General features: G+C 36.6%; 1 protein-coding gene across 1 annotated transcript; it reads right to left on the minus strand.

Moving 5' to 3' along the window:
* Positions 1–724: 724 nt before the first annotated feature.
* On the minus strand, positions 725–14,373 carry GDF6 (growth differentiation factor 6). The gene is made up of 2 exons (XM_053713182.1): positions 14,061–14,373; positions 725–3,519 (listed from the first exon to the last, which is right to left on the minus strand). Exons 1-2 carry the CDS (start codon positions 14,371–14,373, stop codon positions 2,648–2,650), a joined length of 1,185 nt encoding a protein of 394 aa, XP_053569157.1. The 3' UTR covers positions 725–2,647.
* Positions 14,374–25,534: the final 11,161 nt, after the last annotated feature.

Below are 25,534 nucleotides of genomic sequence, written 5' to 3' on the forward strand. Positions count from 1 at the left end.
GCTAAAATGAATGTCTGTCAAAACAACTGAAATAAGGGAACAACTGAAATAAGGGGCAGTCAGCAGAGGTTTAGATACGAGGTAATAACAGAACATAAAGCATGGTGCATGACCATTCTACTCTTTTGTTAAATATCTGGAGAGGTAGAGGATGGTATTGCTGCCACATATAGAAAGCCACAACTAATAATGTTAGCCACATTATTTTGAGTTTGGGGTCTTGCAAATAGGAACGCACAATTGGGTATTAAATGTTGTTGGTTAAAATGCATTTTAACCAAAGCATTTTTAATACACCCAATGCATAAATGTGCACCCAATACTTTCAGTGGATAGCTGTAATAGTAACCTCATGATGCTCATATTGGTTATTCAAAAACATTGAAGGTACATAGCAAAGAAGTCCACCAAAAACAGACTATTTGCGCTTCATCAGCTTGGCTCTCGAGCATTATCCAACATGAATTTTAGTGTGGGTCCTCATTAACATGTATTATTGAAGGAATGAGGGCACCTGCTATTGACAAGCTTTATACTACCATAGCCTTGATATATTTTAATTTTGGACTATGCAAAGATTATGGATTATGCTCCAGTGATATTATCGCTCCATACCCCAAGAATTTTGTCCCACTGGTAATCTAACCATTACTCTTTTATTTGTAGGATAGTGAGTTATGTATCCCTTTAAATAAATATACAGATGACAATAAGACAAATAAAATAAATATTTAAAAAAACTTTAATGATATGGTATTATTTAGAAGAGTATTATCCAGTAAACTGTATTGTAAAATTGTTTGAGTATTAATTTACCTCTGAAACCTTTCGAGTTGTAGATACTTGAATTACATTGAGGTAGACAGTTACACTTGAAACCAGTATTAACACAGGATTTTTGTAATAATATTTAAGAACACATAACACACTAAGTTATGAAACATATGGTTAATGCTTAGCCCTGTACAACTCAAATATAAACTTTTAGAAATATTACAAATAACATTTTGAGTGCATATTATGTTTTGTACAATAAAGAAAATGCAAGTGTTAACTTGCCTTAAAAGTCTTTTTTTTAAATAAACAAATATTTACAACCATTTTTTAATGAACAATGCTGAATCATTAGCATATGTGCATTTTAAATTATTGCTTGTTGTTAGTTAGGCCTAAATTGTTTTTTTTTATATCATTCTCACCAGTTGATAGCTTTGTGAAACTGGGTATGAGTCATTCATTTTGCACACAGTTATGAATAATACAAAGATGTGCTTACTTAGAAGTGCACTTATTTAGCATGTATTGCAATATCCACAGTACTGAAAGGGATTTTATCAAAAAATATTTGCACATACTTCTAGTGCACAATGACAGGAACAACACTGGTACTAGAATGACAGAGAGATAGAAATATGTCATTCTATGGCTATTTATAGGCTGCTGTGTTAGAAGTTGAAACATTTTTTTAATTTTTTTTTTTTTAAATTTAGTGATAATTATTACCCTGCTCATATCTTCCTTACTGGTACTCAGAGGAATGTGAGAGAGATTACAAAAGGAAACTCTTTTTCAATGCTTGATACAATTGTTATTTACTCTTCCTTGTATTCATTCCTCAAAAGTTCTTGCAGTTATTTCTCTCTTTTTTATTTATATGGTACTTTTCTTTTTTTTACTGCCTTGTCCACATTTTTTCTCCCTTTTCAGGTGCTTGTCATTGTGTTTAGTTAATTGCCTTCCCATTTAAAGCAATGTAGATCATCAGATAACTCTATGTGAAAAAGGAAAAGTAATGGGCATAAGAGAAAAAAACGTTATTGGTTTTTTTTTTTTTCTCTTTCTCTGTTAACTGCTTCCATTACTCTCCGCATGCCAGCCCGTGAAAGGGACACACTATTGCTTTCCTGTAATCTTAAATGGACTCAGTTTGAACAGGTGCCTGTCACTGCATCTTGTGTACACTCCAAAAATCAACAGAGAAAGCAGCAACATAATCCTTTTCTATCCCAGACGTGACTCCAGCCACTCTATACTGATGGCGCTGGTTTCATCAGATTTGAAGACTTTGGGGAGGGGGAGGAGAGGGATTAGAAAGTGCAACCATCACCCACCCACCCCCTGCTCCCCAGTAGTGTGCATTGATTTATTCTGTAGCTGATCCCCCATTCTATTTTCACTGCAGGGCTGTAATAAGACATTAGGTTCTGGATGTTCTCTTAGTCCCAGTGCTTTGACATTGGCAGTGCACCTACAGTATCCTATTTTATTTGGAGATTCAGCTGAAATGCCACCATTTGTTTAGTGGATCTCTGATGACAGCGCCCCTACCTATTTTCCTTGATATTTTCGTTTGAACTCTCATGTGGGATTTACACGTTATACTTTATAAAGACAGTGATCCGATTTTCTTGTAAAGTATATCAAAAGACCGTGGCCAACAAGGTGCAAGCAAGATATCCTAAGTGTCATTTGCTGAACTGTATAACGAACCCATAGGCATTATGGCCTTACCAAACACGTGAAACCCGCTTTTCATTTACTGGGTGAAGTTTCCATATTCCATACCTTCAAACTGGACCAGCCCACACGTGTCTTTAAGTTCCAGATACTCCATGCTACCTGATTGGTAAATCACACAAATCTGATGCTACCTGCACCCACATGATTCAACAACCATGTCTTCATATTGTTTGTAGACTACGTTATTACCTGCATCAATATACAAAATGCTTATAGGAGTCAATTTTGTAGGCACACAACAGCTTGGAGGTGTAGACCCTGGATCCATAGAGTTCATTAACGTTTGGATAATTGCATGGTTGGTGGGCTCTAAATGGGATCTCAGAGGAAAATCACACACTCCTTCACAGTGATATGCCTCATACTCAAGTGGGGCTATAATCCAATCATCCCACCCCAATTCCTTAAAGTTTACGTGAAGTGGCTTTTTGCTGCACCTTACCCTAGATTTCCTCCCATGCCTTTTACCATGGCGACTGTTAAAAGTCGTTCTCCTTCTTCTCCTAGCTTTAAACTGAAACCTTGCTTCTTTCTCCAAACCTTTTGAAGAATGAGCCTGTTCCTTCAACTCATTGTAGAGATTCTTTCTTCTAGACTTGGTAAACACTACTAATAGTGCTTTCTCCTGCTGGGACCTTGGTTTCCTGGCCAAGCCTAAACTTTTTAGGTTGACTTCCATTCCAGATATAGCTGAGGTCGCTTTAAGCTCGAAGCATAACTGTTTTCTTGGTTTATTGAGGCTCTGCAGACTTTTCCACACATCAAACACTTCCCAGCCTGTTGTGACTGTGTCCTGCAGGTCCAGAGTTCTGGAATCCAGCGGGGCCTGGGATGTGCATGAGGAGAGCTGCAGGTGGTACAACCCCGAAGGGGCTTTGGCCAACTCCATAGGAGCTTTCCTAAAAATCCTTAATTCAGCTCCAACCAGTTCTTCTTTGTCTGACAGAGTCGATACATCAAACAAATACTTCTGTCTTCTAAAGGAGTGAGAGAGATCGTCTGCAAGATAAAACATAATTACAGTCAATTTCACTAAAGAAGATCAGGGGTAAGTCTAGTCTACTTAGGAAATAACCTATATATAGCCGTATGGCTGTCTTTAAACAACAAGGGTGTCATGTGATATTCTTAAAATGAATGTGGCTACAAAAAAAAAGTCATGGTTAGAACCTAATTTTACACAAAAACAGTTTTATGTATACAGATATCTACAATCACACACACAAAGTAAATACCACAGTACCAAAGGATATTTTCCTTGATATCATAGTATATGGGGTCTAAGAACATCGCTGTCATCACCTTTTTGTAGATTTAGAGTATATTAAATTCACTCTTCAGTTCATACTCATTTGCACAGAGAAAGCAAATGATAGCACCCAAAATACACAAACCCTCCAGGAGAGCTCTTTCAGACAAATGTTTACAACAAAGAAAATGCACTGCGAGGAATTATAGCAGCACAGTTCTTTCCCCATTGTGAGTCAAACAGTACTTGTAGGGAAAATTCACATATGGAGTACCATGCAAATATAGAAGCTATTTAGTGAATTATGTGCAATATATAGTGTATACATCATCTATAAGGAAAGAATGTGCCACTGGTCTTTGCTTTTATACACCCTGTCAGCTAAGATTAATTAAAAGACCGAGCTAAACTAGTGGATTTTGCTTTCTTATCCATATATAACCTATAACACCTAGAACAAAATCGTTAAACTACAGTATATTCTTTAATACAAATTTTATTTTATAATCAAATTAAGAAAACATGACATGAAATGCAATGACCTATACTGTAGGTTGGAAATAGTTATGTTATTGTATATTTCACTAAACTATTCTTACATGTTATTTTTTCAACATTTCTCCTAGACACAATATTTCTGTCACTGCTATAAATAAATGGACATTAATTGAACCCAAGCTCTTAAATGACTTAAATATGTTCACATTAATATGGATTAAGTTAAAGTTGAGATTGAAAGTAACGAGGACCTCCACACAAAAAAAATAAATAAGTATAATCTTTATTAGAAGAAAACGAATGTAATACCCTTTTAATAAAAATACTGTTTTTCTTATATATCTAGAGTAAATATTGATTAATTGTAATCATATCCATAGAAAATAAAACGGGTATTATTATTAATATAGGGCTAGGCTAATTATAATTGTTAGGTACGCCTGTCTAAATCTATCTGCATTTTACAACGTAACAGGGGCAAATTAATTAATCGTTTGAAAATAATTATTGATTTTATCTTTTAAATATAAAGATACTTGGAACATAATACACGAACCTTGTGGAAGAAACAAAAAAAATATACATTACAATATTTATCTATTTAAATAATAATTCTTTAATTGAAATTGAATTAGGAGGATGTGCATGCTGCATACTGCAGTATCTATTCCCAATGGCTGACAGGGAGAATTCATACAAAGATACTTGGAACTTAGTACACGCACCTTGTGGGAGAAACAAAAAAACATTTACCTTATGTATGAATTAACAAAAAATAAACGTTACAATATTTATATATTTAAATAGCAGTTCTTTAATTTAAATTAAAGTACATGCTGCATACTTCAGTATCTATTCCCAATGGCTGACAGGGAGAATCGTACAACATTTTTAGTTTACAGGGATAGTGTTGTTAGGTGTCTACCAAAAAATAAAAGTAGGTTTATACAGCATGTGAATGTCTCTTAAAAAGAATATATTTTACAATACTCCCTTTTTAAAATGAAACAAAGCAAAATGCGTGCAGTGACTCTTCAAATTGTATTTTTAATTACAGGGATCAAAAGAATACAGCACAAACAAAACTGGCCTAGAATGCAATTTAATATACTGTGCAATTTTTCAATATCATTTTTAATTAGGTTTTCAACAGAACCTGTTAAACAAGTCAGCAGGAGTTCCTATCAATTGTTCTAATCATCAGGACCATTTACAGTACATTTCTGTCACACAATAAATGCTGCAAATTATTTTTCCCCCAGGGGACAATAGTCACAGTTATTATGCCAGTTTACAGATTCCAGGTGCCAAATTCCACAGCATTTTTGGCTGAGCTGTGTGGGTTTTATGCAATTTGTATCTGTCTAATGGAGATGAAGCATTATGAAGCTGTAACTCTCTGCCACTCTCAAACCTATTTACCAAATGAAGCCCTTTCCCCTACAATTATTTTAGTCATGCATATCATTTTAGTATTCATTAATGGGGGGCTTTCTTGACACATTTTTATGGGCACTGACTAAGTGAAAAAAGAAAACACCCTACAGAATAAAACCTCCTGTTTTTTACTTATTCACAACAGAAACTAGAAAGCTTGTAGCCTAGTATACCTCTGCCATGTGCACCAGCTCATTACATAATCATCTATTTTACAGTTTTTCCAATTCCCTTGAGTATAATATGTTAGGAAATATTTCATGAACTTATATGAGTCTATACTTAAAATTAGTTCACCTGTTTATCCAATGAATACGTTACAATTATCTGAAAGTATTTATGTATTTATTTGTTTATTTATTTGAGATGCAAATCAAATGTGTGATGATGAATATATTGCTAAGTAGCACAGACCGTTTGAAACTCTATTCTCATCATTATCATTACTAGCACTCCCTGCCAAATAGTGTACCGTGTCATACATACACAGTGAAACACACTACAGGTTGGTTATATTGATTATGATCTTATATATAAATACATGCAGGGATTTTATTTTCTATAACAAATCATGAAATAAAGAATTGTTTTTACTTCTGCCCGCTACATTTTTAACCGTAAAATTTGCAAATAGAAATATCATAACTTATAAATAAATTGGTAATGGTAAATAAAGTATTTATTAAAGATAATCAATTATTTTTTCATTTCCCATTTTAATTACTTTATAACTTTCAGGGAACTACGTGAAACTAATACACAGACCAATTGTGTATATTATTATTATTATTATCATTATTATTAAAATTATTAATAATAATAATAATAATAATAATTACAATAATAATAACAGCTACAATAATAATAATCTTTTTTTTGTTGTTGTTAGAAATATTGGAGAATTTTGTTTGGATGTTTCCTTTGAATTTCCAGAAGTGGATAAATAAGTCCCCTTTGTATATAACTATAGCTCTTACAGGTGGGCAGAGCCTGACCTCTGAGTGAATGGAGTGAGAGGCAGGTGTACAGTTTGCATTCAGCTCTCAGCACTGGGAGCCCACATGAATACATACAGTAATCATAACCCTTATTGACATACTTGCAGGGCAAACACTGGGGAAGATATAGACAAAGGGATGAGGCAAAACAAACAAGCTTCTTGTAATCTCACTTAAAGTTTTTTTTTTTCTCTTAAAAAAAGAAAGAAAACACACACACAAAGTAGACACACGAGGGAATGCATGTATTGTAGAATAGTTGTGTTTGTCTCAGTTTCCCAGTCCTGCTAGTTTACTGACTTTGTTTTAATGTAAAGTCTGCCTTACTGATTGTCTCACTATGTATGTGACATCAGAGTTTTTTTATTACTTTATTTACTATATCAGTAATTGATGAATATATAGATCACTGCACCAGTTACTGTGAGCTGAATATTTAGTAGCTACTGAGCTCTCCCACTGCAGTAATACATAGAATAATAATATCCCTATGGTGAATAAACCTCATTATTCAGCTGATTGAAGCCATGCTAATAATAAATAAACAGTTTTTTAACCAGAGGTAAATTCGCCTCCTCCCACTCTCCAGTTATGCGGATTTCCCACTTTTTAGTGGAGCCTGTGTTGATTTGCTCTCTCTGGGGTTTAATAAACTGCTAGCAGAGGAAACAGTGTATGTCTCAAAAAGTAGTGCAATTCTGGTGATCACCACTATTCAATGTAAAATGTGAACGTTAATTAACCTTTTAGCTGCAAAATAGCATTGCCTATAACCCACTGCCTAGCAATAGGTTGCAGTCCAGTATGGCAGCCTTGGGGTTAAATTATGAGGGGGGGGAGTTAGGTTATAAAAGCTATTTTTGCAGAGCAGATCAGGCACTGGGCTCTTGGCCAAATCATCACTGTTCAAACGTTATCCTAAATTATACCAAAACCGCACTTTGAGGAATAATTTGCCAGTAAAGGAAGCTGTTTCAAACCACATGTAAAGAGTTGGAGCAGAAAATCTTGTGTTAAGAGACCTTGTGAACCATTCATTTAATGCAAGAACTAGACTAAGAAAATACACAGTGGTTGTTTTTTTTTCTTTCAGCTCAGGAACATTATCCACTAGGATTTCGTTCCAGTCTAAACGGAGAAATGTCAAATGTAACATGTTAGTAATTGTATTAATTTGTATGATGCCTGGTTATCATATATATGTAACATGTTAGTAATTGTATTAATTTGTATGATGCCTGGTTATCATATATATGTAACATGTTAGTAATTGTATTAATTTGTATGATGCCTGGTTATCATATATATGTAACATGTTAGTAATTGTATTAATTTGTATGATGCCTGGTTATCATATATATGTAACATGTTAGTAATTGTATTAATTTGTATGATGCCTGGTTATCATATATATGTAACATGTTAGTAATTGTATTAATTTGTATGATGCCTGGTTATCATATATATGTATATCAGAACTGACCTTATGCAGCTGCATTTGGTATAAAATGTTACAATATTTAGAGACATTTTGGAGCAGGCTATTGTCATTTTTAAAGCAATATTTGTGAAACAAAAGTAAACAAATACATATTAGCCCGGTATAGTGGCAGTATTTTATATACAGTTACAAGGATTGAACCTCTATTCTTGTGTATGCACAGCTGAAAACCAATATTAGGCAAGTTTATTAGTGTAGTTTATTTATTTACAATTTAGGTTAATTTTTAGCCATCTCAATCCTTTAGACAAATCTCAAGGATAACCAAAATGATTAGAAAACTGCGCTTCTGTACTCATTACCAACATGTAACCTTAGATTCTACGCCCCATTCTTATAAAGCAAAAAAAAAACAATAAAAAAAATAAAAAACTTCAGAACAAATGTGGACATAAAATTCAGGAGATCTGAATATCATATTCGGGATTAACATGGGTTCTGTTCTATATGAAAAGCAAAATATAAACACCAAGTAAAAAATACCTAATTATATATTTTACACAAAACATTTTTTGGCACAAAATATGAACTAAGTCGTCCTGTAATGTAAAGTTATTAATATTTTTAAAGCCTAAAATTATTTTCTTTTCAAATATTAAATATAACTTTTACAAAACACCAGATTTTTTTATTTTTACAAACGCCAAGGTTACAAATTTAATAAAGAACACAGCACTAAAATTACGTGATCAATATATATTTATTATGTGTGAAATATGCCCCACTAACAATATTTATTACATAGAACACCCATGGAATTTTGATTTTCTTTCTCTAATTTGATTTGTATTGCGCTATATATATATATATATATATATATACATATATAAATAAATATATAAATGTATATATATATATAGATAGATATAGATATATATATATATATATGTAAAAATGGATATATACACAAACATTAAAATGCTAACAAAAATATATATAATAATATAATAAAGTCATTCTTAAATATATGATTTATGTTAAAATGTATGTAATTATTTTGTATGTGGTGAATGTAATGTTTTCTAGAATTTACTGATCGCTTCATCACTCCAGCTTTCCTGAATACATTAATGTTTATAAGGGCTTAACATATCGAATATAAGGTCACAAATAATTAACAGTAGACAATTCCCTACTTGCGCATAAAAATCTTTGCTTATATTTCATTTCCCCTTTGCCAAATACAACATTTAAGGGCAAAAGCTACAGCTAAGTATGTACTACACTGACACAGCCCCCCAAACCCCCAATTGATTTGGTATTTTACCAAAATGTAAAAATCTACATAGAATTCTGCAATAAATGTTTTTTTTTTTTACTTTAAATTGAGCAAACACCTGTAATTTTGCAACTCTGAATTAGCAAAAGATACACTTTGATAAATATATGACAATAAATATATCAGTAGAGATTGGAAATTGCAAAAGAAATGTAATTTGTTAAATCCACATACTAGGTGAATTTCTATCAGGTTAATCAAAGGTAAACCTTTGTATAAATATATGAAAATAATAGCAATAATAATGATGATGATGATAATTATTATTATTACTACAAAATAACCTTTGGGTTGTGACTTACTAAATTAGGAATTTGTTTTATTTCTTGTAAGATCTAGCAGTATTCTTAAGCTAAGGATGTCATAAGGAGAGGCTGTGTCCATCTCTCTGCATTACCTCACAGCTACTAATTGTCCTGCTTTACTCTGGAGCTCTAATGTTGGGGGTCTTGGGGCCAACATGCACCATCTGCGTTTTAATGAGTTACTTCATTTGCCAACAGTAATTTTCCTACAATAAGCCAAGTCTCGTCTGATCTTGCGACTACAAGAAACACAAATGTTATCCACAAAAGTTGATCTTTTTAAAATCTATTTTCATAAAACCATTTGAAGCTGAATTCCCTAAAAAAATCGTCTTGATAAATCTAAAGAGTAAACTAATTTACTAAGCCCAAAAATACAGCAAGTTCGTTGAGTTGATGATGTACTTAAAGGGACATGAAACCCAATTTTTTTTCTTTCATGATTTAGAAATAAAATTCAATTTTAAACAACTTTCTAATTTACTTCTATTATCTAATTTGCTTCATTCTCTTGATATCCTTTGCTGAAAAGCATATCTAGATAGGCTCAGTAGCTGCTGATTGGTTGCTTCACATAGATGCCTTGTGTGATAGGCTCACCCATGTGCATTGCTATTTCTTCAGCAATTGATATCTAAAGAATAAAGCAAATTAGATAATAGAAGTAATTTGGAATGTTGATTAAAATTGTATTCTCTATCTGAATCATGAAATAAAAAATGTGCGTGTAATGTTCCTTTAATTTGGGTTAGGAATAGACCTGGGTTAGGATGTTGGCTTTGTATCATTTTATGGATCAATTGTTTTTTGATTGTTTATTGTATTCATTAAAGGAATGCAAAAGTGTGATTTTCTTATATTTTTAACTGGCATCCTACAACAAAACAGAAATTCCAAAGTTCTTCTGAATAAACATAAATCCAGCAGTATTGTTAACTCTTTCAGCTTAGGACAAAAGATAGATGATGTAAGTGGTCCCCTGATGGGAAAAAAAAGATGCATTTTGTCTTTCCAATGCACTCATTTTCAAATGTTTTGTTACATTCTTTCATTTATGGTTTCACTGTTATCATTTTTTATGTATTGTCAAATTGAAAAAAAAAATGGAGGCATTTCTCTCATGCTGAAAATGGAAATCTATCTAATTGAGTCGTTTTTGGAAGGTAATTTTCTTCAAATGAATTGACAGCAATGTTTTTGAGAAGTTCTCATGTAGGAGAAAGGGAGTTTCAACTCTGCAATTAACAGGGAGGTAGGCAGTAAAACCAGCACTTCACAGGAGCGGAAGTTCTCTTGAAGTTTTTTGGTGATGTGCCATTGGCTGGTCCCATTCATTATGGAAGACTAGACAATATTTGATATGTTATGACATGAACACTCAATTAGATCACTGAGTACAAATACTCCAATCAGTGGCTTGATGCTAAGCAACCCTCTTAAGGTCTTGCACAAGGTCACAGCCTGTGACACATCAAATCAAAATCAATGTAGAAAAAGTAAGGATTTTCCTTAATCAAACCATAAGAACTCCTGTTCAAAAAAAGCACACTCTATGAACAGCAAGATGGTCTGAATTTGTCAAATTAATTGTATTTCTTTATATAAAGTAAAAATGATTTCAAATATGTTAGATTAGATGTTTCTGATCTAATCTACAGCTGATTATTATGAGATATAATAGACGTTAATATTACACTGGTATGTGCCATTTAAGGAAGATCAAACCTCACAAATTAGGCCCACATAGGTAGGGATACAAACCAAATATTGATCTTGAAAAATGCACTAGAAATAGATTTCAAGAACTTTTAAATCAAGTGAAATATAAATCACAGAGTTGCCATGGAATAATTAATATTAACAATTATTTAACCAGCAGGTATAGTACATTTCTTACTTCAAAGTACATTTCACCAGGATAAAAAAAAAAAGAAATAGAAAATTATAATTCACGTGATAAGTACAATTGTTAGAACAAGATTTTCAGGTAAAAAAAAAGTGCTTTGATTTGAGGGCAAACCATACCCAATGTAAGCTTCTCCACATTTTCTTTGCAAGATAAAGGATGTTTCCCTGTAGATCAAAAAGGAAGCCCTTTGGGCAAACAAGTCTCAACTTTGTATTTTTTTTTATTGAAGCTGGGACTAAATAACCAGCTCATATAACTACAAAGAAACCATGTGGCTTTTCAAAGCTTAGTTTTGTCTTAAAATCAACATAAAAATTTAGTAAGTTTAATTTACTCTTTAGAACTTTCAACAGTTAATGAACCCGCTGACAAAGTTGAACTTTTGATTTTTGTTGTACCTTAGGCTGACTGGGACAGGTTGTATTTGAGCATTTTTTTTTTTATTTTTATTTTTTTGCTTGGACTGCAAAAAGGAGGAGTGGGCAGCTAAATAATTTACAGCCTTCATTAATGGTCTGTTAATTAGTCTGCCTTTAATGACTTACAAAAATAAAGCAGATGTAGTGTCCCATTTTATAACTTGAATTAAAACATAACCAACTTTCACTGTACTCAGATAGCTATGCAAACAGAAACAGCCACTTAAAAAATCCCCTAAGGTTATCAGGCTGTGCACCTACAAGGGGGATAAAGAAACACAGGGATCTTATAAAGAAGTGGCCCGGGGATATTTAAAGGGAATCTTTGTTGACAAATGTTATATCCCTGTTCATCCTTTATGTTATTTAATGGGAGTGATCTACAAGAAATACAAATGACCTTCTCATAAATCATGTTAACAGTGCAGTTAATGCTTTAAGCATCATGTATCTGCATAGGGGAAGGAGTTCACACGAATTATACTTTAGGGACCCGAACTATCCAACACAGGAATCCAAAACAGAGAATTTCTTTCTTTTTGTTTATTTGCCCCAGAGATTTCAGATATTCAGTTTGAGGGGTGTTGCTAAGGCACATTAAAAATGTAAATGCTGGTTTAACCCCTTGAATACCAGAGACGACTACAAAGCTTTGAATGTGTGTTCTCTAATAGACAAGCTGTAATATTTGGATTTACTGTATTTACAGACAAAATAAAACGTTTTCTAATTGTGTTCCTTTTAGACAACTAGTAATCTCCGCAAGGGACTGGTTCCCAGCACAGTTGATATTACTGCAGGTAATCAGGATAAAGTCCCTGCGATAAGATATGGTTCAGTTAGCAAATGTTTGTCTCAATTCAGACTGAACTCCTTATTTACTTTACAGCTGGATTAGATAAAGTTAAACTTCTTTCTCTAAAATGAGATACTCTATACAAATTCGTATTGTTACTCCCAGTAGAAATCTCATTGTTTCTCTTTATCACAGAACAGTGGCAGAACATGATTGTTTTTGCATTGACACAATTTTAATCTTCTTATCAACACCTAGACTTGAAATGACCAGTAATTATTTATCACACAAGCACCTTCAGCTGCATTTAACATTAAAATGTCAAGTCCAAAACTGCTTTGCAAACTAATACATATTCACACACACACTGTATCACTCAAAACCAGCACACACATCTTAGTTACAGAGAAACACACATTACTTTCTACCTATCATCTATCTATCTATCATCTATCTATCTATTTATCTATCTATTTATCTCTATCTATAAATCTATCTATCTCTTATCTAATCTATCTATCTATCTATCTATCTATCTATCAATCTCTCTCTCTCTTGTCTATCTATCTTAAATCTATCTCTCCTATCTATCTATCTATCTATCTATCTATCTATCTATCTATCTATCTATCATCTATCTATCTATCTATCTATCTATCTATCTATCTATCTATCTATCAATCATCTATCATCTATCTATCTCTATCTAATAATCTATCTATCTATCAATCTATCTATCTAATCTCTCTCTAATCAAAGTATCTCTCTCTTTGTGTATCTATCTATCTATCTATCTATCTATCTATCTATCTATCTATCTATCTATCTATATATATATATATTCACCTCTCTTCTATCTATCTATCATCTATCTATCTATCTATCTATCTATCTATCTATCTATCTATCTATCTATCTATCTATCTATCTATATCTATCTATCTATCTATCTATCTATCTATCTATCTATCTATCTATCTATATCTATCTATCTATCTATCTATCTATCTATCTATCTATCTATCTATCTATCTATCTATCTATCTATCTATCTATCTATCTATGTGTATATATATCTATATGACTAAATAAGTGCATGTATGAATGATGATAATGGAATAATGGATATAGACCGATTAGCTTTCTCACCTCGACGCCTGTCCACGAAGCTGGTAATAGTGTTGGCAGACTTAGATGACTGGAACAAGCTGGCATTGATCCCAAGTTTCTCAGCCATAGAAAAAGTCCTGTATATAGACATCATGTATTCATGGGGTACCACGGGCACTGCCCGGCCTGGCTCCTGGCTATCTATGGGTGGCACCTTGCCCTCTCTAGGCTGCCTTATTGCTGCCCTGCTCTGCAGGCTGGAGGGGATGGATGCCTGCTGGAAGCATGGGATATCCAGCAATAAAAGGCAGAGCAGCAGGGCAGCGGGGATAATACTCCCGTGGGCATCCATGGCAGCAGACTTGGCTCCAGTAGAGGTGCGCTGGGCAGTGCTGGGCAGCGCGGTCCTTCTCAGGCGATTCTCACTCAGGCTCTGCTTCAGCTGCGGGTGAGGAGCCCCTGAGCCAGGCTCGGGCACGCCCCCTGGTGCACGCCCTGTGACTGCAGGCTGGACCGCGGTCTGAGCAGCAGAGCAAGAGAGGTCATCACAAGCAGGGAGAGGGCGAGAGGACGGGTAAGCTGAGGGGGGCAGTGCTGCTGGGTACTGAGGGGCTTCCGTCTGATCTTATGGGTGACAGATGACACGGACTAAGTTACTGCAGCTATTGTGTCACTCACACTACTGCCTGTACTGTGACAATGCTGGGGCTGTAAAGTGTAACATTATACAATATAAGCACCACTAGTGGGTATATTAGATTATAAACTAACAACTTGTGATATAAAACATGCTGTTCATTTATTAATTTATATAGTTCATAACCATGGGGTATAATGTTATCCTTTATAATTATTTATATACAGCCCCCTATAATTTAATGGTGGATTTTATAGAAATAAATCTTCATGTGTTATCTAAACATGTTATATACACGTGTCTGCTAGTTTTACCTGTTATTTCACATGCATAATTATTTAAACAATAATTCAAATTAACACCTCAAGTTTTGCAAATTAACACATATTGTGATTTTTTTCATATATATCTACATCAAGAGTATTGCAAATTGCCTTCATACAGAGGTGAAGTAGAATCATTAATGATAAACAAAATGCACCTTATATCACTTTCCTTTCAAAGTAAATGGTCTCAAAAGTAACCTTTTCTCTATTATCTATCTATCTATCTATCTATCTATCTATCTATCTATCTATCTATCGATCTATCTACTATCTATCTATCTATCTATCTATCTATCTATCTATCTATCTATCTATCTATCATCTATCTATCTCTATCTATCATCTATCTATCTATAAAAATACATATTTTTTTGTGAGGCATGTTCCTTTCTATAAATGAAGTAGTGGAATATCTGTTAATTAGCCAGTTGGTGATTAGGCCTGCAGCCCAATTTCCCTTGCTAATTAGTGATGTCGCAAACCTAAAAATTTGGGTTTGCGAACGGAGAACTCGAACTTCCACAAAAGTTTGCAAACCAGCGAACCGGGCGAACCGCCATAGACTTCAATAGGCAGGCGAATTTTAAAACCCACAGGGACTCTTTCTGGCCACAATAGTGATGGAAAAGTTTTTTCAAGGGCACTAACACCTGGACTGTGGCATGCCGGAGGGGGATCCATGGCAAAACTCCCATGGAAAATTACATAGTTGATGCAGAGTCTGGTTTTAATCCATAAAGGGCATAAATCACCTAACATTCCTAAATTGTTTGGAATAACGTGCTTTAAAACATCAGGTATGATGTTATATCGATCAGGTAGTGTAAGGGTTACATGTAAGGGTTACGCCTGCTTCACAGTGCACAGTGTAGGTGATATACCTGCCCTGACCATGCTTTGCAGACCAGGGGCGCAATCCGATATAGATCGTAGTTTGCGGCGCAAGCGAGGGAACCCCCGCCGCCCGTAGTTTCAGCTCGCAACTTGAGCTATCCCATATACGGCGCCGTCAGAGGCTAAAGTGCCGTAAGTCTGACAAACCAGCGATGTCCAGAAATCTTCGTAAATACAAATTTCTGGAGTCGCCAGTGACTTACAGCACTTTAGAAACTGCCGGCGCCTACAAAACCTGACTAAGTTCTAAAATCACCCGTACTGTCTAACACGCCTCCCAAACATAGCCCGACACGTCTAACCCTCTATCCGCTATCCCCCCTCACTATCCTAACAATAAAAAATGTATTAACCCCTAAACCGCCGTTTCCGGACCCCGCCGCCACCTAATAAAGTTATTAACCCCTAAAACCGCCGCTCCCGGACCCCGCCGCCAGCTATATTAAATCTATAACCCCCTAATGTGAGCCCCTACCCCGCCGCCATCTACCTTACCTAACCCCTAAAGTGAGCCCCTACCCTGCCGCCATATACCTTACCTACCCCCTAAAGTGAGCCCCTTACACCGCCGCCATCTACCTTACCTACCCCCTAAAGTGAGCCCCTTACACCGCCGCCATCTACCTTACCTACCCCCTAAAGTGAGCTCCTACCCCGCCGCCATCTATTTTAAAAATATTAACCCCTAATTTAATCCCCCTACACCGCCGCCACCTATATTAAACACATTAACCCCTAATCTAATCCCCCTACATCGCTGCCAGCTATATTAACTATATTAACCCTAATTATATTAGGGTTAATATAGTTAATATAGTTATTATATTATATATATTAACTATATTAACCCTAATTATATTAGGGTTAATATAGTTAATATCATTATTATATTATATATATATTAAGTATAATAACCCTATCTAACTCTAACATCCCTAACTAAATTCTTATTAAAATAAATCTAATTAATATTAATATTATTAATTAAAATATTCCTATTTAAATCTAAATACTTACCTATAAAATAAACCCTAAGATAGCTACAATGTAATTAATAATTACATTGTAGCTATTTTAGGGTTTATATTTATTTTACAGGCAACTTGGTATTTATTTTAACTAGGTACAATAGCTATTAAATAATTAATAACTATTTAATAGCTACCTAGTTAAAATAATTACCAATTTACCTGTAAAATAGAATAGGGGTATGTGGGTGGTGGGTTGTAATGTTGGGGGGTGGTATTGTGTTTTTTTTTTACAGGCAAAAGAGCTGTTTTCTTTGGGGCATGCCCCGCAAAAGGCCCTTTTAAGGGCTGGTAAGGTAAAAGAGCTGTTAACTTTTTAATTTAGAATAGGGTAGGGATTTTTTTTTATTTTGGGGGGCTTTATTATTTTATTAGGGGGCTTAGAATAGGTGTAATTAGCTTAAAAATCTTTTAATCTTTTTTATTTTTTGTAATTTAGTGGGGGTTTTTTGTAATTTAGTTTAGTTTATTTAATTGTATTTTAGTTTAGATATTTGTAGTTTATTTAATTTATTGATAGTGTAGGTGTATTTGTAACTTAGGTTAGGATTTATTTTACAGGTAAATTAGTAATTATTTTAACTAGGTAGCTATTAAATAGTTATTAACTATTTAATAGCTATTGTACCTAGTTAAAATAAATACCAAGTTACCTGTAAAATAAATATAAACCCTAAAATAGCTACAATGTAATTATTAATTACATTGTAGCTATCTTAGGGTTTATTTTATAGGTAATTATTTAGATTTAAATAGGAATATTTTAATTAATAATATTAATATTAATTAGATTTATTTTAATAAGAATTTAGTTAGGGATGTTAGAGTTAGATAGGGTTATTATACTTATATGTATATGTATATATATATATATATATATATATATATATATATATATATATATATATATATATATATATATATATATATATATATATATATATATATATATATATATATATATATATAATATAACGATATTAACTATATTAACCCTAATATAATTAGTGTTAATATAGTTAATATAGCTGGCGACGGTGTAGGGGGATTAGATTAGGGGTTAATGTGTTTAATATAGGTGGCAGCGGTGTAGGGGGATTAAATTAGGGGTTAATATTTTTAAAATAGATGGCGGCGGGGTAGGAGCTCACTTTAGGGGGTAGGTAAGGTAGATGGCGGCGGGATAGGGGCTCACTTTAGGGGGTAGGTAAGGTAGATGGCGGCGGGGTAGGGGCTCACTTTAGGGGGTAGGTAAGGTAGATGGCAGCAGTGTAAGGGGCTCACATTAGGGGGTATGTAATGTAGCTGGTGACAGTGTAGGGGGATCACATTAGGGGGTTATACTTTAAATGTATGTGGCGGTGGGGTCCGGGAGCGGCGGTTTAGGGGTTAAATACTTTATTAGGGATTGCGGCGGGGGATCGCGGTTGACAGGTAGATAGACATTGTGCATGCGTTAGGTGTTAGCTTTTATTTAGCAGGTAGTTTAGGGAGTTATGGGGCTCCAATAGACAGCTTCTAGGTTACGCCGTATATAGGATATCAAATCCGCGCAAAATTCGGCGTGGGCCCCAGGTATCAGTGGTCAGATGGACCCTTGCCCTAACACTGTGTGCCAGACATGCCATTATAGTAGACTTATATGGCTTTGGCGTTGCTTTTTGGTAATTAGAAGGCTGCTAAATGCCACTGCGCACCACACGTGTTTTATGCCCAGCAGTGAAGGGGTTAATTAGGGAGCATGTAGGCAGCTTGTAGAGTTAATTTTAGCTTAAGTGTAGTGTAGTAGACAACCTCAAGTATTGATCTAGGCCCATTTTGGTATATTTCATGCCACCATTTCACCGCCAAATGCGATAAAATTAAAAAAAAACTTAAATTTTTTCGCAATTTTAGGTTTCTCACTGAAATTATTTACAAACAGCTTGTGCAATTATGGCACAAATGGTTGTAAATGCTTCTCTGAGATCCTCTTTGTTCAGAAATAGCAGACATATATGACTTTGGCGTTGCTTTCTGGTAATTAGAAGGCCGCTAAATGCTGCTGCGCATCACACGTGTATTATGGCTAGCATTGAAGGGGTTAATTAGGTAGTTTGTAGGGAGCGTGCAGGGTTAATTTTAGCTTTAGTGTAGAGATCAGCCTCCCACCTGACACATCAGACCCCCTGATCCCTTCCAAATAGCTCCCTTCCCTCCCCCACCCCACAATTGTCCCCGCCATCTTAAGTACTGGCAGAAAGTCTGCCAGTACTAAAATAAAAGGTTTTTAAATGTTTTTAAAACCTCCCTGATCCCCCCCCAAAACAGCTCTCTAACCCTCCCCATCTGCCTTATTGGCGGCCATCTTGTGTACTGGCAGCTGTCTGCTATTCTTTCACAGTCAAAAAAGTTTTTTTTTTTTAAATGTACACTACTGTTACACCAGATATGAGTGGTGGCATTGGGCAAGTGGGCACAGTATACGTTGTGAGCCTGACACACACACTGACAGGCAACTGCAATTAGATTACACAGGAAAAAAAAAAAAAAGCAGACTGATGTTCTATTCCTTAAAAGGGCTTTTTGGGGTGCTCTCCTTACAGCAGAGATCAGATGAGTCCTTCAGGACTGTAGTGGACACTGAATACACTAGCCTAGCTATAAATTTCCCTATTAAATCAGCAGCAGCTACACTGTCCCTCCTCTCACTAAGAATGCAGCTTCCAAATGAATCTAAAATAAATGCTGTCCAGGAGGTGGGCGGGTCTGAGAGGGAGTGTTTGCTGCTGATTGGCTGTAATGTGTATTCTGACTGTGAGGTACAGGGTCAAAGTTTACTCAATGATGACGAATAGGGGGCGGATCGAACATTGCATATGTTTGCCCGCCGAGGCAAACGCGAACATGCTATGTTCGCCGGGAACTATTCGCCAGCGAACAATTCGCGACATCACTATTCCTAATAGCTTCAAAATGAAAACAGGACAGCTTTAACTTGATTCAATTTTTTTTAAAAAACAAATAAGTTTAAATCGAGCTATTTCAAATGCATGATAGAATTTTTTTTGTTTAATTTTTCTGTCACATGAATCCAAGTTCTTGCTCTCCTTTCCAGCTCCATTTACAAATGGCAAATCAACCTGTAGACTGTAAGCTCTCAGTCCCCTCTTCTTCCTGTACTAGATCTGTATAGTCTCTTATGTTTTTGTATCTTATCACAAACCCTTGTCATTGTATACCTCTATCTCTGTACCCAGCGTTATGGAATTTAGCCGTGTTACACAAATAATAATAATAATAATAAATGGAAGAGCTGCACATGTTCAGCTCATGATTTGTTGAACACTTGTGCTATCTGAAGCAGTAGGGTATAAACACGAAGGTGAACAGTTGCCATACAACAATTCTTCCTAATTTCATCTTTGTGGTGAAAAAAACAAAGCAAATAAAAACCCAATCAGCATCATTAGTGCCGATTCAGCACCTGGGTAGCGCATGCTGATTGGTGGCCAAATTTATGGATTAAGCACATAGTTTATGCAAACAAAATTGCAGTATTGAAATGTTCTAACATCTGAGCATCTTCTTTTGACACCTTTATGTCCCTTTAATGCCAGCATTTAAGTTCCGACTTAAACATTAAAAAGCATATCAATTTCAAATTTAACAAATTATATTTTATTATAATATTATTTATTATTATGTTATGTTATTATTCCGGGGGGGGGGGAAGGATTTTAGTTTCTAAATTTCCTTGCTTTAATATTTTAATGCAAACATAAACTCTGGCATTAACGGGACAGTAAAGTCAAATTAAACTTTCATGATTCAGATAGGGCATTCCATTTTATACAGCTTTCCCTTTTACTTTTATTATCAAATTTGTTTTTGTTTTCTTGGTATTATTTGTTGAAGGCTAAATCTAGTTAGGTTCATAGGCTGATTTCTAAGCCCTTGAAGGCCACCTCTTAACTCAGTGCATTTTATTAGCTTTTCACAGCTAGACAGTGCTAGTTCAAGTGTGCCTTATAGATAACATTGTGCTCACTCCCAATAAGTTATTTATGAGTCCGCACTGATTGGCTAAAATGCAAGTTTGTAAAAAAAAAAAAAAAAAAAAAAAAACACTGAGATAAGGGGGCAGTCTGCAGAAGCTTAGATACAAGGGGCGCAATCAAATATACAGCGCAGGTTTCGGCACAAGCGTGGAAACCTACGCTGCCCGTAATTTCACCTCGCACATTGGGGTATTACATATACTGCGCTGTTAGATGCTAAACTGGCGTAAGTAGGACAAACTGGCGATCTTCTGAAATGTGCGCAAATACACATTTTAGTTGTCGCAAGTAACTTACGCCAGTATTTTGTCCACGGAAAGTGTCAATAAAGAGTAGTTTTATGCAAAACGTAATTATGCTATTCAAAATTCATATATAAACCCATGCGCAGCCGCCATTTTCTTCAGTGTGTTTGGATTGTTCTTTGAGTTACAGCTCACTACAGTGGAGGAGGATTAGTCAGAGTAGAGAGAGAGGCGCAAACAGAGCAGTTAGTTAGGTCGCATTGTTGTTTGATTAGGCTTGTACACTTACACATATTTTTACATATTGCACACATTTTGCATACATACATATACAAAACACACCACACTTTTTTTTCTAACACCTCACACATTTTATTTCAATTTTACAGTGTGATAGGCTGAGTGTTTGGTTGTGATTGTGTGTGATTGAACTGGGAGTGAGTGTGAGTGTGTGTAGTGTGATTTAGTGTGAGGATGGCAGGGAGAGGTAGGGAGGAGGGGAGGAGGGGAGAGGAGTGGCAGGGAGAGGAGTATTGGAGAGGACAGGAGGAGCAGTGGGGTCCCCGTCATGGAGTAAGTGGATTGGGGAGAGGTAGAGCTAGAAGGGATAATGGTAGGGGAGATGCCCGAGAGCCCCAGAGACCAGGCACATCTAGGAGAGGGACAGAGGGTGCACATGTGGACAGAAGGGGGGAGGAGGGAGAGGATAGGGAGGAACCCACACCAGGGACATCACAGGGAGGAAGCCATGAGAGGTTGAGATGTCCCAATTTCTCATTTGAGGAAAATGTTGCCCTAGTCCAGGCCATCATGGACAATTACAGTGCCCTCTTCGGGCAGGAGAAGGGCAAAGGCAGTGCCAAAAGGAGAAAAATGGCATGATTGGTGGTAGAGGATGCCGTCAACAGTGTGGCCCCGCAGAGGAGGACTGTTGAGGGCATGAAAAAGCGGTGGAATAACTTCAAGAGGCGGGTCAAAGAAAAGATGGGGCATCCCTGGACATAGAGTATAACTCCTGGCAGGAGATGATATGCAGGTCCCTGAGTATCACAGCAGTCCGTGGACTTCCAGGGGCTCATGACTCAGGGGCTGCAACCACAGCACATCATGCTGGTGAGTAACATCCCACACACCAGTATTATATGTATTTGAGATATAGCATCCTTTAATATCACACATTCATGTACACAATGAGGAGTATGGTATTTGGCCTACTAACAAAAAACATCTACAATTATATTTGACATTAATGCTACTTAACACAATGCAATTCATGATATGAGGTGGAATAGTGCAATACTAACATGTCTCAGAGTAACACAGGCCACAAGCCACATGTAGAGTTTCAGCAAATGGACACTATAACAATCACAATACTTTTAGCTCAATAAAGCAGGTTCTGTACCTACATCAGGCTAAAGTAAATTGTGTGGCCATAGTGTCACTTAAAGAACACATTTTTTCCATCATTGACATGTACACATAACTATTGTATGAAACACATACCTGTATAGTGCGCATATTCAAATCCCTCATAGAACAAATCACAATGTGCACATGCATGTTATAGAGTTTGACATGAGAATCAGTATAGGCCCTAGCATGTATCAATGTACATTGTATGCCCACATGGACATATATCTGACTGTACTAATCCCTCTCATCATTTGACTCCTCCACAGAACCTCCTGTCATGAGGATACAAACAGGCATGCCACCACCACCACCACCACCACCAGTCTTCAGGCAACCACATGAACAGTATGCTCCCAGACATGAGCATGGTTGGATGGCTTCAGTTGAGGACCCGGGAGTGATGCCACCACCATTGCCATATGACCCCTGGCAAGATTCCTGGCCAGAGGAATATTCTTATTTTGGCTTTGAGGGGGAGCCAAGACAGCCACAAAGGTTCCATGTATTTACCCCCCCCCAACACAATCTCATGGCAGTCATGGCTTTTACCAACAGACTATGTCACAAGAAGTGACAACTGGACAGGCTGAGTGGTCACACACAGGTCATCAGTGGGACTATCAATCAATCCCGAGAGCTCCACCATCCTCATCACTTGGGCGAGCTCCACCATCTACAGATGAAAATATAACAGAAAGTACTCAAGCACCAGCAGATGCAGCTGAACCTGCCCCACCAGAACCAGCAGATGCAGCTGAACCTGCACCTCAAGCAACTAGAAGCCCTGCTGCTCAAGAGCCTGTGGATGCATTGTATTCTCCCCTGGGTGAGGAATACATTGCACTCCAGAGGAGGCTCATAACAAGCTCCAAGAGCAGATAAAGAGGCCAAGAGACGTTCCACAGGAGCCAAGAGAGGTTCTTCAGGAGCCAAGAGAGGTTCTTCAAACGTAGCATAGAGCTGCAGAGGGACATGGCAGCATCATTAAGTGGAAGTGTTTAAAACCAGTCACAGATGATGCGAATTCTGTCTGATATGCAGATGCAGATGTACAATAGATGGCGAGAACAAAATCAACTCTTGGGTGTGTTGGTTGAGCACTTTACACACCAGCAGGACACTGCCTCCAGCCTATCATCTGTGGCCAGCACACCAGCAGAAACATCAGAATCTTCTCAAACCAAGAGAACAAGGAAATCCACTAAGTCACCTCAGCTCCCTCATCCAAGAAGCCTAAAAAGAAATAAATATTCTTGAGGCGGAGCGAACGGCTAACCAAGATGGCCACACCTTACTAATGCTCTTATTACAAGCCGGGTGCTAAAAAGAATATACATACCCTAATCAGCTAAATCATAAGTTCTGTCTACACTGGCTTGCATATGAAATTAAGCGGATCATGAAAATACTTTTTGTTGTTCCGTTGGCAGTTGCTCGTATAAGCGAGTGAGGAAGCGGCATAACACAGCGTGACAGGACTCTGAGCTACGAGCTGTGACGCAGCTTCATATCCAGCATCTTCAGTGCCCCATCGGCAAAGGATTGCATGAGCTGGCATAGGCTGTCTTCTCGGACAATTAAAGGACATAAGGGGTAAGCAATTATCACGCCACTACACCCCTATACCTGCCTAACATCACTGCAGCCCACCGGAAAGCCAACTCCCGCTCCAGTTTACACTAACTTTACAGTACATAACAGAAGTTTTTAGGAGAGAGGCTGTACTCACATACCCCAAGGTAGATCCTATAAGGGTACGATCATTTATGGGACTTGAAATAGACAGCGGCTGACACTTCATCACACCTCTATCAGGCACCGGAGGACTGGAGTTCCGCTCCGGTGCATATACCATTAAACACCAGCACTGTCGGAAGTGTCACTAACAAGGAAACGGCATCCATCTCAAACATTAAAGTTTACCCTCACAAGCCACTATAAAGCTCACATCCTACACCCACAAATCTAATCACAACAACAAGATCCTGAAATTGGCGGAACGAGTCGGAGAGGGATTTTTGTGAGATTGACTTGCTGACTTTATGCACTAATACATATACCAACAATTAAAGACATGGTTCATCCTCTGGATTAACTTTTGCCATTACCCTGGTGTTGTTACTTCTGCCCCTCCCTTATCAACCGGAGACCATCTATAACTGTGTCCTTGGGCCAAATTACATTGCAACCGCATAGCAGTGATCCAATACTCGCTGCCTTTGCTTGCTGACTTTAATGGGAACTTGCTAATTCTTGACAAAAACACAGAAAGCCCCTCTCTCCCTCCATTTCCCGCTGTTCACCATGGCAGCGGGTCATATCCTCATCCCCTTTGCCGGCATCGCCCAGTGAGGGCATTTTCCCCTGGAGAGTGGGGCATATATAATGTAACTTTATTATAATATAATTCTATTATACCGGTATCTTCTGCAGATAGTGACCCCTGTTACTTGGCCTATACCTCTGCTATCTCACCAAAATGTCGCAAAGAAGAGGGACAAAGAATGACAAACAACACAAAACATCTCAGAAATCCCAGGAAGACATGCATGCTTTTTTCAGGCAATCAGAGAAATTTAAGCAAAAACCTGGGCCCCCTCTTGCACCTTCTAGTAACACAGATGACTTGGAGAACTCAGATATACCGAGAAGCCCATCTCCCACCATTCCTATGGCAGAGGCCGACTCACCCATTACTTATAAAGCTATGGAAGACCTGATAAACCAGGTCAAATCTTGTATAAGAACTGAGTGCGCAAACCTTAAAAAAGAAATGGGCGATTTAGGCCGAAGAGTCGATTCCTTGGAGGAACATGAATATGTCATTGCCCAAAAGATGGCGGAATTATCCTCCAAAGTCAAATACCAACAGCAGTATTCAATGGAATTGGAGGATAAACTGGATGACCTTGAAAACCGCACTAGAC

This window comes from Bombina bombina, chromosome 5 (assembly GCF_027579735.1).
Source record: "Bombina bombina isolate aBomBom1 chromosome 5, aBomBom1.pri, whole genome shotgun sequence".
In the NCBI taxonomy this organism is placed as follows: Eukaryota; Metazoa; Chordata; class Amphibia; order Anura; family Bombinatoridae; genus Bombina; species Bombina bombina.